This window comes from Leptodactylus fuscus, chromosome 5, assembly GCF_031893055.1.
Source record: "Leptodactylus fuscus isolate aLepFus1 chromosome 5, aLepFus1.hap2, whole genome shotgun sequence".
NCBI classification, from domain to species: Eukaryota; Metazoa; Chordata; class Amphibia; order Anura; family Leptodactylidae; genus Leptodactylus; species Leptodactylus fuscus.
The window spans coordinates 102,139,666-102,156,358 of NC_134269.1; the positions used below are offsets into that span (position 1 = coordinate 102,139,666).

Here is a 16,693-nt window from a genome sequence, read left to right on the forward strand (position 1 = left end):
CTGCAAGCACCTACATTTATGTTTTTATCTAATCATCAATTCATTCTCTAAATATATTAAAACAAAAGACATACCTTATTAAGAGTCCTTACTGCAGCGTACCTCAAAGCAGGTTTTGGAGAGCTACAGAATAGTTGCAGAACTGAAATGAAAGGTTTACATCTTTGATTCAGATCCACATAAGAATTAGGGTTAGAAAGGAATTTGCACCTGTATAATAAGTGTTATTTTAATTTTTAGAGATACAACCTCTTGTCACAGAAATAAATAACATAATTATTAGCTTTTTAAGCAACAAATGTAGAACCTCTGAACCTTCACACAGCACATTATAAGGGGTATTCCGGTCATAGTAAGTTATTAGTTAGTATCCAGCTGATTGGTGGGGATTAGAGCATTGGGGTCGTTAAAGGAGGAAGACATAGTATAGTGAGACTGCATGTCAGCTGTCAAAAAACTTTCACAGCACTTACATGGCCAATCTTCACCCACTCAATCTGCCATTTCAGCTGATAAAATATATTTATAATTATGGAGACACCATTGAACACAAATAAGTAAATAAAAAAAGCTTATGACTAAAAAAAAAAAAAAATAATATGCTGTATGGTTTTAAGGATCAAAAGATGGTGAATAACACAGACGGTGCTAAAACAAACATGGTTCAAAAGGGATTTTGAGGAAAAACATTGGGCACATACCTGAGACTGCTGGGGCCAACTCCCTTGCTGTGCAATTGGGCAAGTGAATAATTGCTGAGGCAGCTTCATAAATGACCATTTCATGTTTGTTTCTAAGGCAGCTCTCAATGAAGTCAAACAATGGGCTAGTATGCCTAAAGAAAAAAAAAAAAAAGCTTATCCATTGTTGAAGAAATTAATCCCTCATAAAGAAATTATTTTTTATTTTGTAACTATACACTTCCCAATGAAACAATGCTCATGAAATTACAGTCCACTGTGCAGATGAGGACAACATCTTTCATGCAATAGTTCCACAATGTTCCCAACTGCTTGTTTAGGTTTTCTGCCACAGTCCAATTGAATGGATTTTTGTCCTCAGCCCAGAAGGCTCTGACAGCTCTTGTGGAATGAGTGGTCACACAGAAAAGCGATGGTTTATCTTTTAGCTAATCGCCTACAAAATCCACCTGGAGATGGAAGCCTTAGAAGCAACCAGGCCCTTGCGAGGTTCCTCAGAGAGGACAAACAATGTGACTGAATGGCAGAAGGGGTCCATGAGAGACAAATAGGCCGACAACAACGGCGAAAGGATCTTGTGACCTGGCCTCATAACAGAAGAGCTTGTGTTTCAAGTTGAAGGCAAAGATCGATGTCCTGTGGGCCTCACTGGGAACACAACTGGAGAAAGAAGTTCTATTGAAGTGGACTACTCGCCTCGGATCGCGTTTTTCTCCGCCAAGGTAGTATGCCACTCTATTGTCCACGCCTGAAATGTTGACCACAAAAAGGGCTAGAACATGATACTCTGCCCAAAGAAAAGAGTGGGCATAGCCACTTAGCTCTGTGTGCCCCCTGATGGTTCAAGCAGGCAACTGCAGTAGAATTATCAGTCTGGACTAAATGGATGGCCCTGGAGGACAGAGGTCTAATGAGACAAGGCATTGAAAATGGGTCTAAATTCCAGCAGGGTGACCTGGAGGAAGGTCTCTGATTTGTACCAAAGGCCTTGAACAGTCAAGGCACCAAAGACCACTCCGCAATCGGAAAGACTAGCATTGATGGAAATCACCTGCCAACAAAGGGGGGAAGAAAGGACTCCCCCCCCCCCCCAACCCTGGGAGATTCTTGGGGAAGAAAGCAACCAAAGAGAGTTTTCCCAGCAGGTCAGAATCAACAATTGCAGAGGACATGAGTGGAATTGAGCAAAAGGTATGGCTTCGAAGGTCAACACCATTGTGCCTATAACCCTAACACAGAGATGAAGTGATAAACAATTCCACTGATAACAGGTCACACCGAATTGGAGAACAAGGATCTTTGACTCCAGGAGAAGAAACTTGCCCTGGTGAGTATCAGGAATTATGCCCAGGAAGGCACGAGACAGGATTTTTTTTCTCGTTGAGCCAGCTGAACTAGCAAAGGTTATCCGTAAGCTGGTCAGATTGTCCATCTTGGAGGGGGCTTTCACCAGGAGGTCATCCAAGAATGAAATCACAGCGACTGTTCTGGGGTGGATAGCCATGAGGGACGCCATTCCCTTGGTAAATAACCATGGATAGAGACTAGCCCGAAGGCGAGCATGACAAACTGAAAAGCACGCAATCCCACTGCAAAGTGAAGGAAGCACTAATGGTACACTGCAATGCTAATCTGGAGGTAATCATCATGAATGCCAATATATATATGAAAGCAATGCGCCATGTGGAACTTGCAGACAAGAACAAGCCGGCTGAGCTCCTTCAGGTCCAGGATGGAGTGAAGGGAGTCATCCATCTTGGTGACAGTAAACAAGTTGGAGTAAAAGCCATGGAAACGCTATAATAATGTGTTAACCGGTTTCCTATGAACCTGGTACTAGCATGTGTTTGTAAGTAAATTAAGGTGTATACTCCTTTGAGGACCGGTATTAAAAAATGATATTCGCGTACACTGAACTATATGAAGGAAAAAACATTTTGTCACACTTACCCTTCATCAGACTCTTCCAGCAAACGGCTAGCAATTCGTATTAACATGCAGTATGCAAAAGGAGACTTCAGTCCACTTTTAGTAAACTTGTTAATCATTTTGGCAACAGCCAGGCGGTCATTCTTTCTCAGATAGTAAAGTAGTCCCAGTGCATGGTACTGTGAAAAACCAATGAATTCGCAACCAATATTCTAACTAATATAAGAAAATATTATACATTGTATAATAAAACGTTACATTAATGTAAATAAAATTCCTTGAAAAGAGCCTGGTGGGAGGAAAAAAAATACCATATCCTAACTATATTAGAATAAAATGACATGATTACAAAGCATAAGTTACAAAAATAAGTTACCGTATATACTAGAGTATAAGCCGACCAGAATACAAGCTGAGGCCCCTAATTTTACCACAAAAAACTGGGAAAACTTATTGACTCAAGTACAAGCCAAGCCAGGAAAGGGGCAGACAGACAACCAAAACATCCCCCCCCCTTCCCCAGCACCTACTGCACCCCAAACCCCGACCCTCCATCAACATCACTCTGGTATTTATAAATAGCTGACAGATCACTCTTACTATTCATTTTGGGGGGTGGAAGGGGATATTGTTATATACACTCCAGACACTGTATTGTTTGCACTGTGTAGGTTGTACTCACATTCTGCTGCAGTTGTTCCAGGGAGAGAAGGTTGTCCAGCCAGAAGGTCCACAGGGTGTGCAGCAGGTTGCCCTCACTGTCCGGCTCCTGTGGCAGCTCCAGGCCAGTGATGGTTGAAGTGCAGCTGCTCGTCGTTCTCTGCCTTCAGCTCCCGCTGGCCCGGACCCGCGGGAGTGCCATCTTCCTGTGGACCCCGCCAACATAGTCACTTAACTCCGCAGAGCGTCAGCAGTTTTGGCGGCAAGGTCCAGACCCACGGGGAGCGCCATCTCCCTGTGGACTCGACGCCAAAACTGCTGACTCTCTGCGCAGTTAGTGACGATGCTGGCGGGGTCCACAGGAAGATGGCGCTCCCCCCGGGTCTGGACCGGCAGCAGCTGAAGGCGGGGTGCGAGGAGCAGCTGCTGGAGCTGCCACAAGAGCCGGACAGTGAGGGCATCCTGCTGCGCTCCCTGTGGACCTTCTGGCTGCACAACCTTCTCTCCCTGGAACAATCGCAGTAGAATGAGTACAACCTACACCGTGCAAACAATACAGTGTCTGGAGTGTATATAACAATATCCCCCATGCGCTTGACTCGAGTATAAGCCGAGGGGGACTTTTTCAGCACAAAAACTGTGCTGAAAAACTCGGCTTATACTCTAGTATATATGGTAAATATGCTCAAAAAGATAGAATGATGTCTCTTGGGTACTACCTATAGGCTAGTTAGCCTATAAGGTAAGGTCTAAAAAATTTAAAGGGACACTAAAAGGAATTAAAAACACTAAAAAGGGAAACACATGGACATACAAAAAAAAAAAAAACATATTGCAAGGATTTAGTCAAGTTGTTTTGATCAAAACCTGCATTAAAAGAGAACACCTTTTCCTTCTACCCTCCTCCATCTTCAGCAGAATACTGGCTGGAATCATGAAGGTACAATAGCACAAATTATGCTGAAACATGATGTCCATGAAAAAGGATCGGACATGTCACCCATCCACTATATTGAAGTGAGTTGGCTATAAAATTCTGAGGGACCTAAACTATTGAATGACTCATATCAAGCTTTAATTTTTTTTTTTTTTAAAAAAAAATCATACCGTGTATGTGCAAATTTTGTACGTTTGAGGTTTTCATTTAATTTGTGTATGTGAAGCCAGTGTGATTCTACAGTATTTACACAAAAGGCTGTAAGAGTGTATAAAGCTATTTTTCTGCCATTTTTAAACATACAAAAATTTTCAGTAGGAAAATGCCCTTTGTGAATAAGCTAACCAGTTTAATGACTAGTGGTGGACGGCACTTCCGTTCACTTCGATGGGAGAGCTGGAGCCTGCTGAAGTAAAGTAATCAGTTATCCCCTATTCACTTCAATGGGAGCACCGTCCACCACTCGTCAGGCCCACATTCAGCCTGGCTACGGTTGGGCTGAATATGTAGCAGTAGATATGTCCTGCTGTTTTTTCCTCCATGGAATAACCCCTTTACAGATTGGTTATGAGAGGAAAATCTAACTAGCTCTATCTCCACCATTTGTGAGGCATATCATATGTTGTACTGAACACAACAATATACTTTAAAAATGATTCAAATAAAAATACCTGGACCATGATGTTGTCACTAGAAGCAGCTTCCTGAGCCTCATTAATCCAGCGCTTCACTACATCATAACTTATTTTCATCATATGCTGATAAAAGAAAAAAGTTACATGTCAATAATATTCTTCTGACCTTTGTGTGGACACAAGTACAGATATAGAAATTGTTAAGTAGTTATGGTGTGATGTGGTGCATGCTGGTAACAAATAACAATCTCATTATTATACTGAACAAAAACTGGAGCAGCCAGCTGACAACATAACTTAGAAATGTGAAAGCGTAACCAAGAAACTGTAATGTTAAGGACTGCTACAGATCTACAAAAACAAAAAAACTAAACCACACACACACTAAATGGCTGATCTGAATTTGTTTATCAACTGTAATAGGGACGTGTACAACAGTTAAACCCAAACTTATTCCTGACTATTATATGGAACAGCCAGGGACAGCTACCTCACACATTATTAGTATATTTAATGCTTGTGATATAGATAACCATACATTATTAAAACCACTACAACTATGAACAAAATCTGTGCATCTCTAAGACCAACGTATCTGTGTCTTTTCCACAGCACGTTGTAGATTGCTGGTCATTTTCAGACTTGCTGACCAACACTTGTGTATTTTAACTCTTCCCTGACAGCAGATGAGCATAGTAGCCCAGTCTGTAGATGGATAGGTTAGTTTCACCTGAATTAAACATTTTTTTTTTCCTCCTGTGAGTCTGTGCAACCAGTTACAGAGATATCACTGATTTGGTCAATATAAAAAATAGTTGTTTGGAGAGCTAATGAACATATTGACAAAGATAGCGATATCTCAACAATTTACAAGAGGAAAACACTCATTCAGGCTTTGGTATGTTAGGTCTTAGTATTAGACTCTCCTTAAAGACAGATGGATACCTTAAGAAGCACAGTGTCAATTTATGTAGAATCTATAACTGTAGCATATAATTCCAAATAAAGAGAAAAAGTTAAAAATAAAGACGTAAATAAACATACCAAGGAAGACACCAAGGCAGAACTGGAAACACTTGGAACTTTATCTACAATGGCTTGTTTCATATATCTTTCAATTGCTTGCAACATTGTGGCCTATAAAACAGAAAAATGCATGTTTCTCATTAACAATTATCACATCTGAACAGAAGAATTAATCACCACATCATCATTCAGGCAAGTCATTGTATCAGCAGGCAGCAAAATCATGGACTTTCCCAATAAGGGGACATTGGTAGAAAACCAACATCCACACTATTCTTCAATATGATAGTCAGACATTAGAATCAATATACAGCGTGTTCAATATTTTTCCCGGCACAATTCCGGTGCTTGAAGTGTAAACATTGTAGATAACACAATGAAAAAAAATAACATTTTTATTTATTTTCCGATTGCCTGTCACTATTAACCAACGTAGAGAAAAAAATCTTCATTAAGCCATATTATCAAGGGTAGGAAACCTTTTTTGTACAGCGCCCTGATTTTAAAAGAATATCCAAGATGAGAGTCTGTGTGCTGTGTAAAAACTGAGTACTACACAGAATAAAAACTTCAGTATTACAGCTGTGTGAACCTGACTGTATGCAGTTTTCATATTTGCACTGGATACTATGTTAGAAGCATCCTGAAAAAAAAAGTGCCCCATGCCATGTTGTTTTGTGTGCTGCAGACTTAGGAGTGCTTAGTTCCGTGTAGAAAAAGAAGGGGGTCTAAGCTCCTGGCTGCAGCAGTCCTTTGTAAATTATTATATTTTCTGAAAGGCTGCTACAGCAATAAGACCACCACCTTTCTTACACAGGACTGCAGCCTGTCATGCCACACTTTATAAAAGACTGTTGCCTCTTCCTGCTTACATTTACAAAATACTGCAACCCACAGCCTTGTTTAAGGTATGAAGGGAGAAGCAGCAAGACGTGTCTAGCCCTTTGCCAGAGCAGCCATACTATTAAATAAGTCTCAGGCTCCATTCCTCACAACAAGGCATACAAGAGCTATACACGGGAAGGAAGAGGTTACACTAGCAGAAATTGGGCTGGGAGGAAGCAGAAAGAGGCTACACAAGCAAGGGTTAACCCCACTGAGAATGTTGGGTCACTAGTGCTAGCGCAAGTCAGGGAACAATGATTTATCAATTGGTCCAGTGTAACTGCTAACGCCAACGTGCTCACTGGAGTTAACCCTTACTTGTGTTACCACTGCCTGCTTCCTCTCAGTCGCTGACCTTTGCCCTATATATGGTGAATCTCACTTTCTATAAAGCAGCGAAATTTGCATAAAACATTTGGATTATGTTGCACATCTGTTGCCTCATCTTCAGAGAAGGGCATGTTAACAACCTTGGCCTTATTGGCTACTTACATCCGTAATCCGGCAGAGGGCTCGGATAGCAGGTCCTCGGTAAACATCTTCTTTTCCAGTCATATCCTTGGTCAGGCTATTAAAATGTAATTATTTAAAGGTTAATCCAATAACATTTACTATACATTCTATTGCAGTGTGTCTTGTATGTCAAATACTTGACATGTTTTTGATTTATTACGAAAGGTGGACATTAAAATATACCATTAGGACTACCTGAAATGTCACTATTCCAACCACTGCTGAACTAACCTAAATAAATAACTCAAATCTGAACAAAGACAGGGAAACAAACATAAAAATACATTAAAAATCCTTAGAAAGTACATAAAGTTTTACATTAAAAAAAAAAAAAAAAAAAGTGTTTTAGGCTGCGTTCACACAGAGTTTTTGGATCAGGAATTTGTTCAGGTAACTGACTGAAATTCCTCCTCCTAAAAACGTCTCACCAAAAGACTGTATGGTGAGGCGTTTTTTGGAGGAGGAATTTGAGTCAGTTTCCTGACCAAAAAACTCAGTGTGAACTTACCCTTAGAGTCTGCTCATTAAAGAGGCCTTTAACCACCGTTACCAATTCTTCACATCCTTCAGTAGACGGCCTTCCAGAGATTCCAGTGCTGTTGGAGTTTTCTCTACCCTCTATAATTCTCAAGCAATTATTTATGGTAGTTTTAGCACTCAAGATGATAATTAAGCTCTCTACTATCACATGGGCAGTCCCAGATATCCTTTTTTTATCCTTTTCCCTGTGCACAGCCCACCCTCCCTTAGAAGCACAGCCTAAGTGGTGTATAGGCCCTCCTGTCATCAATAACTCGCCATTCCTGTTTACGTCAAAGCAAGTCTGTTTTATCCTTAGTTTTGTCATGCCAGAAAATAGACATGCCACATTGAAGATCTTACTTTGTAAAAAGTTTTGTGATGTCTACCACTGGATAATCTACAGTATCCACATTTCCCATCTCTACCCAAATTCTGCTATAGAGCCTTAATTCAGACAGATATTTTGTTCCATTCATATCGCACTGTTTATGGCTTTCGCTATTTTTCCTATGGTGGTAGAGTCTGCATTCAACCTGTGTCTTGCTATCCACTCTTGTATGTAATATAGTATCTGTGCTGTTCCCAAGTATTCCACCTATTCCAGGCCTACCTTTGGGGTCTCCAGGAGTTTCTCCTCATATAGCCTGTTAACTAAAACCTTCAAAGTCCAAAAGCCTGCAAAGCCTCCACAGGTCCAGGACATATTAAAGTGTAAATCCAATTGACTTTTTTTTAATATTGTGTGGAAATTTTTGTAATACACTTTATTAGTCTGTAAAGTTCCTATTAGCAATGATCTGACTAAGCAATGTCAAAGACTTTGTCAATGTAGTACACAAAGATGAAGCATTTACCAAAGGGGGGATGATCAGTTCAAATGGCTATATCTCTGGCTTTATACAATCTAGAAAAATGGTTTTGGTATCCCAAGAAAGCTGTCGCCAAGATATAAGAACCAGTTATAACATAATCTGAGATATCATTAGTTAAAAACACACTCGGGAATGTGATTTTATTTGGAGCATGTACAAACTGCTGCAAATTAAGTTGTAATTCCCAACTGTGTCTTTTAGAATCTCAGCTTTCTTAGGAAACAAAAACTGATTTTTATTATTACTGTTTCATCTGCCAGAGGTGAGGCTTGTCCCACAGTAGGGAATAATTGGTACATTCACTTATCTTCAGTAGCTCTTTACATTGTCACCACACTCTATGAAGTAATAATGCCAGTTTACAATTTGCCACCAGGGTGAAGTACCTCCTCCCAAAAACAACAACAGTGCAGTTGTAACCATCCCACCCACTAAAATGCAGATACTGTGCTAATAGACAGTATAGCCAGGCATTTTTTCTAGTGCAGTTTATAGAGCCTTTAAACCAGTATTTGGGAAACCACACCAGGGAGTAATGAATCAAATACAAGACATGTGGCATTAGCTTAGTTTTCCCTAATAATTTAGTCCATACTTCCAGTTTATCCAGCAGGGGTTGCAAGCTAAGCATTACATAGTTAACTTCTTGTTACCCTGACCCCCAAATATCTAAATTCAGTAACTATTGGTACTAAATACACTGTCCCTAGATTTAGTAATCTAACTGGATCTAGTAGAAATTGCCTGAATCCTTATATTGCCTCCATAACTAACAGGGAGTATGGTTTCTGTTCAAGGGGTTGTCCGTAATAAAATAGGCAATAACCTCTAAACTAAGTTCTCTCTGCCTAAATTCTAATTTACTTCTATTTAAATAAAAAAAAAAAAAAAAAACAATAATTACCCATATACCTTGAGCAGTACACTTTTTGATAACCCAGTGAGGCTTCATTTCACCGCTTCTGAAACTGAACGTCACCAGTACTCTCCACATCCCCAAAACCATCAATACTTACATGTCTTCTGTCCGGGAACGGCTCCTCCCCTCTACCTCTTTTCAAGTGCTTGCGCAGTCTGGAGGTGCCTGCGACTCACATGCAGTAGAGATAGCACTCCAACTCTACTGTGCAGATCACAAGTACTTCCGGTCTGTGCACATGCTAGAAGAGTATCTAGCCTGCATACAAGAAAGAAGGAAGAGCCATCTCCCAGAGAGGAAGATAGGTATGTACGATGCAGTGGTGGGGTTTGAGTTAGTTAGTTGAGAAGGGCTAATAGAGGGTGGGATAGCTTAGCTAGAGAGACAGGAAAGGGGGGCAGTGAGGAAGGTACACAGAGCTAAACCAGGTAAATAAATGCAGAAGATGCCAGGAGCTCCCAGAAATCACTCATAACACTGCTAAAGGTATATGGATGTACATATTAACTAGAGATGAGCAAACACTATTCGAAACAGCCGTTTCGAATAGCACGCTCCCATAGAAATGAATGGAAGCAGCCATCTCATTTCTGGGAAAAAAATAATCCCAGGAAACCATCTACACAACAAAAACAGACAACTATGCTCAAACATATAGTGGTATATTCTATAGCAATTCAAAAGTCATACATCTATAGAAAAAAAAAATAAAAAAAAAATAGAAAAATGTTTGGCAATTTTTTTTTCAAGTTTACCTGCTTGTGACAATAATGACGTCTTCGGATATGTTAGCCATTTCTTTAATAGTGAGATAACACATTCTCCTCAGTGTTTGCTAAGGTGAGTAAAACAAAGCATTGTGTAAGCTATAAAATAACATCACTAATACAAATAAATTAAATGTTCAATTTCTTACCAATATATCAAAGTTATTTCCAGCTACCCATCAAAACTACTATGCGAATATCACCCACGGTTCTACCACTAAGGCTAGGTGCACATAGTGCAAAGTGAAGAGGAATTTGATGAGGTCTTTCGCTTCAGCTTCTTCTACAAATTCCAGCGATTAACCCCAGACACAATGAGGATAATCAGGGGTAGCCTCACACCACAGGTTATACAGCTGATCCAACTGCAAGATCGAGCAGGGTGCCTCTTTTTTCAGCAAACACTATACAGTCACCACTGTCAAGCAACATGAACCATATATAAAAGGTGCACATTGCCATGGGCTTAACAGAAAGGCACACACACAAAACAAGAACCGCATTTATTTGTGTGTGCTTAGACATAGCAGTAATGCTCTTGGCGCTGGCCGAGGGCTATCACACTTTTTTGTGTTGGACGTCATCATGGCTGTAATACAAACAATAAATAGATATAGCTCATATTGTTTAGCAGTGGTGAATATTTTTCTGTTGCATTCTGCAGCCACCCACCTACCCAAGGTTGATTTTAATTACTGTAGAGCATAATATGATTAAATTACACTATGTGTGAACTCACTTTGCGACCCATACAAAGGAGAGTATATATAGTGTATATTACGCAGAATATGGGTGAAATACACTAACACTGAATTTATTTGGAGGCCAAGGCCCAGAGAGATTTGAGTCTTTTTTAGTTTAGGATCCAACCAAAAGAGGCTGGCTTGTGACTAGTAGATTGGTTTACAGAAACCGACACACAATGTGCACCAAGAAACTCATTTTCATGTACTTATGTGAACAGTAGACATAGCACTGAAAACAACAAAAAGCCGATTCTGTCTACAATTTAATTTCTGTTTCAGATTGGTGGGGGCCTGACAGGCAGCCCATCTGCTTCCAGCTCCGTACTCTGTGCTGAAATTAGCTGATTGGTAAGGGTGCTGGGTGTTGGATCTCCAACAATCCAATATTGAAGACTTATCCTAGGTCATTACTGAGTCTTGGAGAATCTCTTTCAGGAGCCGCTGGGAAGGGAGCAAAGATTAGAATATCCCAGTGCAATTGTGTAACACTAGTCCTAGACATCAACTCACTTTCACAGAATGCACTGGAAAATACTAATACACTTACATCATTAGACTGGAACAATCTAGTCATAGCAAAGAAAGCTTCTGTGGCCTCCATTGTTCCAAAATGTTCACCCTAAAACAAACACGAAAAGTCACACACACAGACCTTGAATTATTTTTCTTTAAGAAATTAATATTCTCACAGAGAAGATTCTAAGGTTGACACGGCTTACCTGGTTCAATAAGTACAAAATCTTGGTCAGAATATGGAGGCATCTTCTTGGATTTATCGGCGTCTCATTGAATAAGCGAGCCTAAGGACACAAATAGGTTACGACAACAATTGACAAATAAGGTTTGACAATTGACAAAATACCGGTTTGTACCGGTATGCTAATTAGTTCTCTCGCAGAGATGGGGGCGTCCCCATCGCAGGAGCAGCGATGGGGGCGTCCCCATTGCAGCTCGAAAACCGACCGCAGCGCCGCCTCTCTGGTCTTCGGTGTCTTCCCCTTGCCTCTTCAGCGTCTGTCGGACGCCTGCGCAGTATGCTCTCTGTTCGGCGAAGATTGCCGAACATACTGCGCATGCGCAAAAGTGCGGTGCCCGCACTATGGCTGGGACCGCAATTTCGCGCATGCGCAGTACGTTCGGCAATCTTCGCCGAACAGAGCGTACTGCGCAGGCGTCCGACAGTACGCTGAAGAAGCAAGGGGAGGACACCGAAGACCAGAGAGGCGGCGCTGCGGTCGGTTTTCGAGCTGCAATGGGGACGCCCCCATCGCTGCTCCTGCGATGGGGACGCCCCCATCGCTGCGAGAGAACCAATTAGCATACCGGTACAAACCGGTATTTTGAACGAACGGCGCGGCGGAGAGCACTTCCACAGGTAAGAGACGAATAGCCTTTTTAAAGGCTATTCCGACGTGGTAACTAGAAAAAAAAAGTGTTTTAGTGGTAGAATCCCTTTAAGGCTGTAATTAATGGATTTAATTGTGTGTACACCTAAGTGTCCATGCACTGACTAAACAAAGGACACACAAAAATACAAGATGTTCCCGATGCTGTTGCCTTGCAGATTTCAGTGGCTCTGTAGCCAGATACCTTTCCTGAACAGTGCTAATATAGTAGTCTAACTCTTCACAACCCCCAGTGATCATTCGTTAAAACTAGATAAAGTTGCACAATTGTATGTGCTGCGCTGCAGGGTTAAAGTGCACATTGAAATCAATAGGAAGGTATGTATCTTACTACTTGATGAATAATGCTCTGTGCTGAACTATTACGTCACGCTGAGCATACAGGGAGAAAGGACATACCTCTTGAAGAACAGCACTCTTCTCCAAATGCTGAAAGGGATTGGAGCCACTTCCTGGGAAAGAAACCACCACAGTAATTAATCTACAACATAGAATAACCTTTTCTGAATCCCACATTTACATTCTAACTTAGTTTCTCAAACTCTAGTCTGAGTGACCTGTGGTGCTTGCCCCTTCTGCTTCAATTGCAATGCTGTTTTCCATGGATTCAGTTACAGCAGCATTTTCTATCAGAAAAAAACAGCTGTACTCTAGATGTGTGTACTGCTTCTGACTGACCACGGCTGTGAGACATATCTGTATAAGATCAGGAGTTGGGCTTAGGCTGTGGAAAAGAGTAGAAAAATTAGGCTACATTTACATCTGTACTGGTCTCTCCATTGGAGACTCCATTGTAATGTCCATCTGGAACAAAAAAATAATTTTTTTCTCCGTCAGCTTTGGTTTTGTAACGATAGACTTCATTATAGTCAATGAAGTCTGTCAAACCAAAACAACGGAGGTGTCACGTTAGCGTGAACCGAGAGTCACTGGTCTGATCTAGTGATTCTACAGCCCTAAATACTGGGAGGACAACATCATAGTCCACACTGCTAAAGCCCCACTCTGGAAAACTGTATTATACCCTAGATGTAGCCAGGCACACAAACATTTATCCCAAAGGCAGTGATTAAGCAGTGAAAGAACGGTTGGCACCCTTGTTGCTTCAAACAGATCTTGGGAATGGAGCCGTAAAAAAACCTAAAAAAAACCCTGTGAAAACAATTGATTCAGGAGAGTCTGGCCTATGTAACCGTTGCTGGTTTAATATGGCTATGCCTGTTGACAAACTGTTTTAAACAAGCTGGTCAGGAATTGCAGCTGTAATATACAGCAAATATGTGCACATATTACGCTCATGTGGGACCACCCTTAGGGCATGTGCCTCAGTGGCATGACCCTTAGTGGTCTTCTGCCTCAGATTCCACTCCAAATTCTGGCCCTGTGCAACCTGCGTCAGAAATCCAAAGCAGGTCAATTACCGTATTTTACGGACTATAAGGCGCACTGGATTATAAGGCGCATTGCCCATGAGCGCCTTATAGTCCGTCTCGGTTCATATATAAGGCGCACCGGACTATAAGCCGCAGTCCGGTGAGCATTATATGTTATTGAAAGTGGCGGCAGGCAGACTTTGCCAGCGGCCGCTTAACCCCCCGCGTGCCAGCCGCTTCTATTGGAAGCGCTCGGCAGGCGAGGAGGGGCTCTATCAGCAAAATCATGCTGATAGAGCCCAACCGTAAAAGTTAGATTAAACTAACCCCCCGTTTTAAAATAAAAGCCTGAAACAGAATGTGAAACTTACCGAGCGGTGCAGGGCGGGCGGGCATTCAGGCCTCCTCTTCCTCCGATGTTCCGTCCTCCTCCTCCGGCGCTCGCTGATAATGGCCTGGGCGCATGCGCAGTAGAAGCATTATGATATTGCGCATGCGCCCAGGCCATTATCAGTTAGCGAGCGCCGGAGGAAGTGGTCAGGACATCGGAGGAAGTGGTCAGGACATCGGAGGAAGAGGAGGCCTGAATGACCGCCCGCCCGCCCTGCACCGCTCGGTAAGTTTCACGTTCTGTTTCAGGCCGGCGTGACAGCAGGGCTGCCGGACACTTCCTATTCATTTCTATGGGAGCCGGCATGCGAGCGCTCCCCATAGAAATGAATGGACAGACACTTCCCATTCATTTCTATGGGGAGCGCTCGCATGCCGGCTCTCATAGAAATGAATGGGAAGTGTCTGTCCATTCATTTCTATGGGGAGCGCTCGCATGCCAGCTCCCATAGAAATGAATAGGAAGTGTCCGGCAGCCCTGCTGTAACGCCGGCGTGTACGGCTGTGATACACGCCAGCGTTCCGTAGTGTGAATGCACCCTTACGGTGCCTTTTATGTATGTATGGAAGCGGCACGCAGACTTTGCTGCCGCTTCCATCCATATATAAGGCGCACCGGACTATAAGCCGCACTTACGATTTCTGAGGAAATCGTAGGTTTTTATGTGCGCCTTATAGTCCGGAAAATACGGTAGCCTCAGAAAACAATGGGGTTTACCAGTGATAGCCGAATCAGAAGATCAAGCATCATGCATCTATTGCTAAGAAGAAGAAGAAAAAAAAAGAGAGAGCAAACAATGGAAGGCAGATTCCAGATGGAATATGGAGTTGATTCTGAGGCTGAATCTGCCTCAAAATTAGCAACAAATTCCTCCCTGTAAATTTCCACCTAGGCCGTGGTTACAGGTCAGTATTGTGTAGTAGTATTTGAAAGCCAAACCCAGGACTGGTTCCAAAACACTGAAGACATAAAGCTTTTCATTACAGTTTGTCCATCAGGACCCTGCCAGTCATGAGAAGGCCACTCTCTGTACAGTAACACTCCCTAAATCCTCCTGCACTGAAAACCATGTACCTTAAAGGGGTTGTGTAGGAGGAGGAGTGAGGTGAGAGGGAGCTAGTGTGGAAGTTACATAGTGAGAAGCTGCACCATGTAAACAAATGCAGAAGTTGCAGGAGCTCCCAGATATCACTCAAAACATGGCTAAAGATATTTGGGTGAATTTATTAAGTCATTAATAACACTAAACAGACTTTAAAAAAAAAATTGCCTAGAAAACCCTTTAAGTAGTAATAAAGGAAACCTAGGTACTGTGCTGAGGATACACTGGCACCATGTATGGGTCTTCTCTCCCCTGCAGTAAGCTGTAGTAGCACAGGTCACTACTATTATATAAAAGAGATAAGTAAATGTTATGGAAAAACTCCTGTAGTGTGAACAGTGCTCCACATCCTACCATATGTTCATGCCAAAAACGTCTGCACCGCATGTATCTTACTGTAGGTTCACACTCCAGTTCCAGTTCTTCGGGTCTACGTAGGTGTTACATATTACTTAAGGACACCCAGGTACTGTGCTGGAGATACCCTGGCACCACGAATGGGTCTCCTCTCCCTGGCAGTGAGCTGTAGTAGATTCATATGAAGGAAAGACCCGAGCAGTGTGACCAGTGCTCCCCAGCCTACCATATGTTCTCGGCAGACGTGTCTATACTGCATGTACCTCATGTATTAATAAGGAGCCCGGGCATTGTGCTGGGGATTCCCTGTCACCACATTAGTCTTCTCCTCTCCCTGGCAGTAAGCTGTAACAGCCCATGTTATTACCAATTGTATACACGTCGGAAAGTGACCTCTCTGACTGACAGCCGATTTACATATTCCCCTCCCTGATTAACACAGGGATTCCCTGCGCCTGTATCACATGTGACCAGCAACATGACACTTCCGGCAGGGTTAGGCTTTAGGACAGTCAGCGGCTTTGAGGCCTCAATGAAGCGGACGTAGCGCCAGACTCCATGTTTCTCGGAGTAATACAAGCAGACAAGCCTTACCCGCCTCCTCGTCTTTCTTGTCAAATTTCTTAATCATTTCCGGTGCTGCTACGCTAGTTACCGGTACCGGTGATAAGTCTTCCACCCTGCACACTGTACTGAGCCTGCGCCTGACACTCACACGGAAGCCGCGCCTACAATTCTCGTCCCTCTTCGGATTGGTAGGAACATAGCGGTCATGTGCTGACTAAGAGGTCATGTGACTGTTCCCTGTGCGACATGTGTGTCCTGATGGAAGAGTCTAAATCCTAGTGGGGTAAGGGACCACGTCCTTCTATCCACTAGCTATTAGCCTGCTCTATATAAGAAAGCTAAATCCTAGTGAGCAGAGGGAGCAGGTCTTTTATATCCCACTAGG

General features: G+C 42.4%; 1 protein-coding gene across 1 annotated transcript in view; it reads right to left on the bottom strand.

Moving 5' to 3' along the window:
* Window positions 1–16,459, bottom strand: part of COPG2 (coat protein complex I subunit gamma 2) — a 32,279-nt gene extending 15,820 nt beyond the window's left edge. Inside the window, exons 1-11 of the mRNA XM_075273921.1 lie at window positions 16,336–16,459; window positions 12,918–12,970; window positions 11,832–11,912; window positions 11,660–11,731; window positions 10,355–10,434; window positions 7,266–7,341; window positions 5,907–5,999; window positions 4,899–4,985; window positions 2,652–2,809; window positions 702–835; window positions 75–142 (exon numbers count right to left, since the gene is read on the bottom strand). Of these exons, the coding sequence (XP_075130022.1) occupies window positions 75–142; window positions 702–835; window positions 2,652–2,809; window positions 4,899–4,985; window positions 5,907–5,999; window positions 7,266–7,341; window positions 10,355–10,434; window positions 11,660–11,731; window positions 11,832–11,912; window positions 12,918–12,970; window positions 16,336–16,372 (939 nt within the window). The 5' untranslated portion in view covers window positions 16,373–16,459. The remainder of the gene's footprint in view (window positions 1–74; window positions 143–701; window positions 836–2,651; window positions 2,810–4,898; window positions 4,986–5,906; window positions 6,000–7,265; window positions 7,342–10,354; window positions 10,435–11,659; window positions 11,732–11,831; window positions 11,913–12,917; window positions 12,971–16,335) is intronic.
* Window positions 16,460–16,693: the final 234 nt, after the last annotated feature.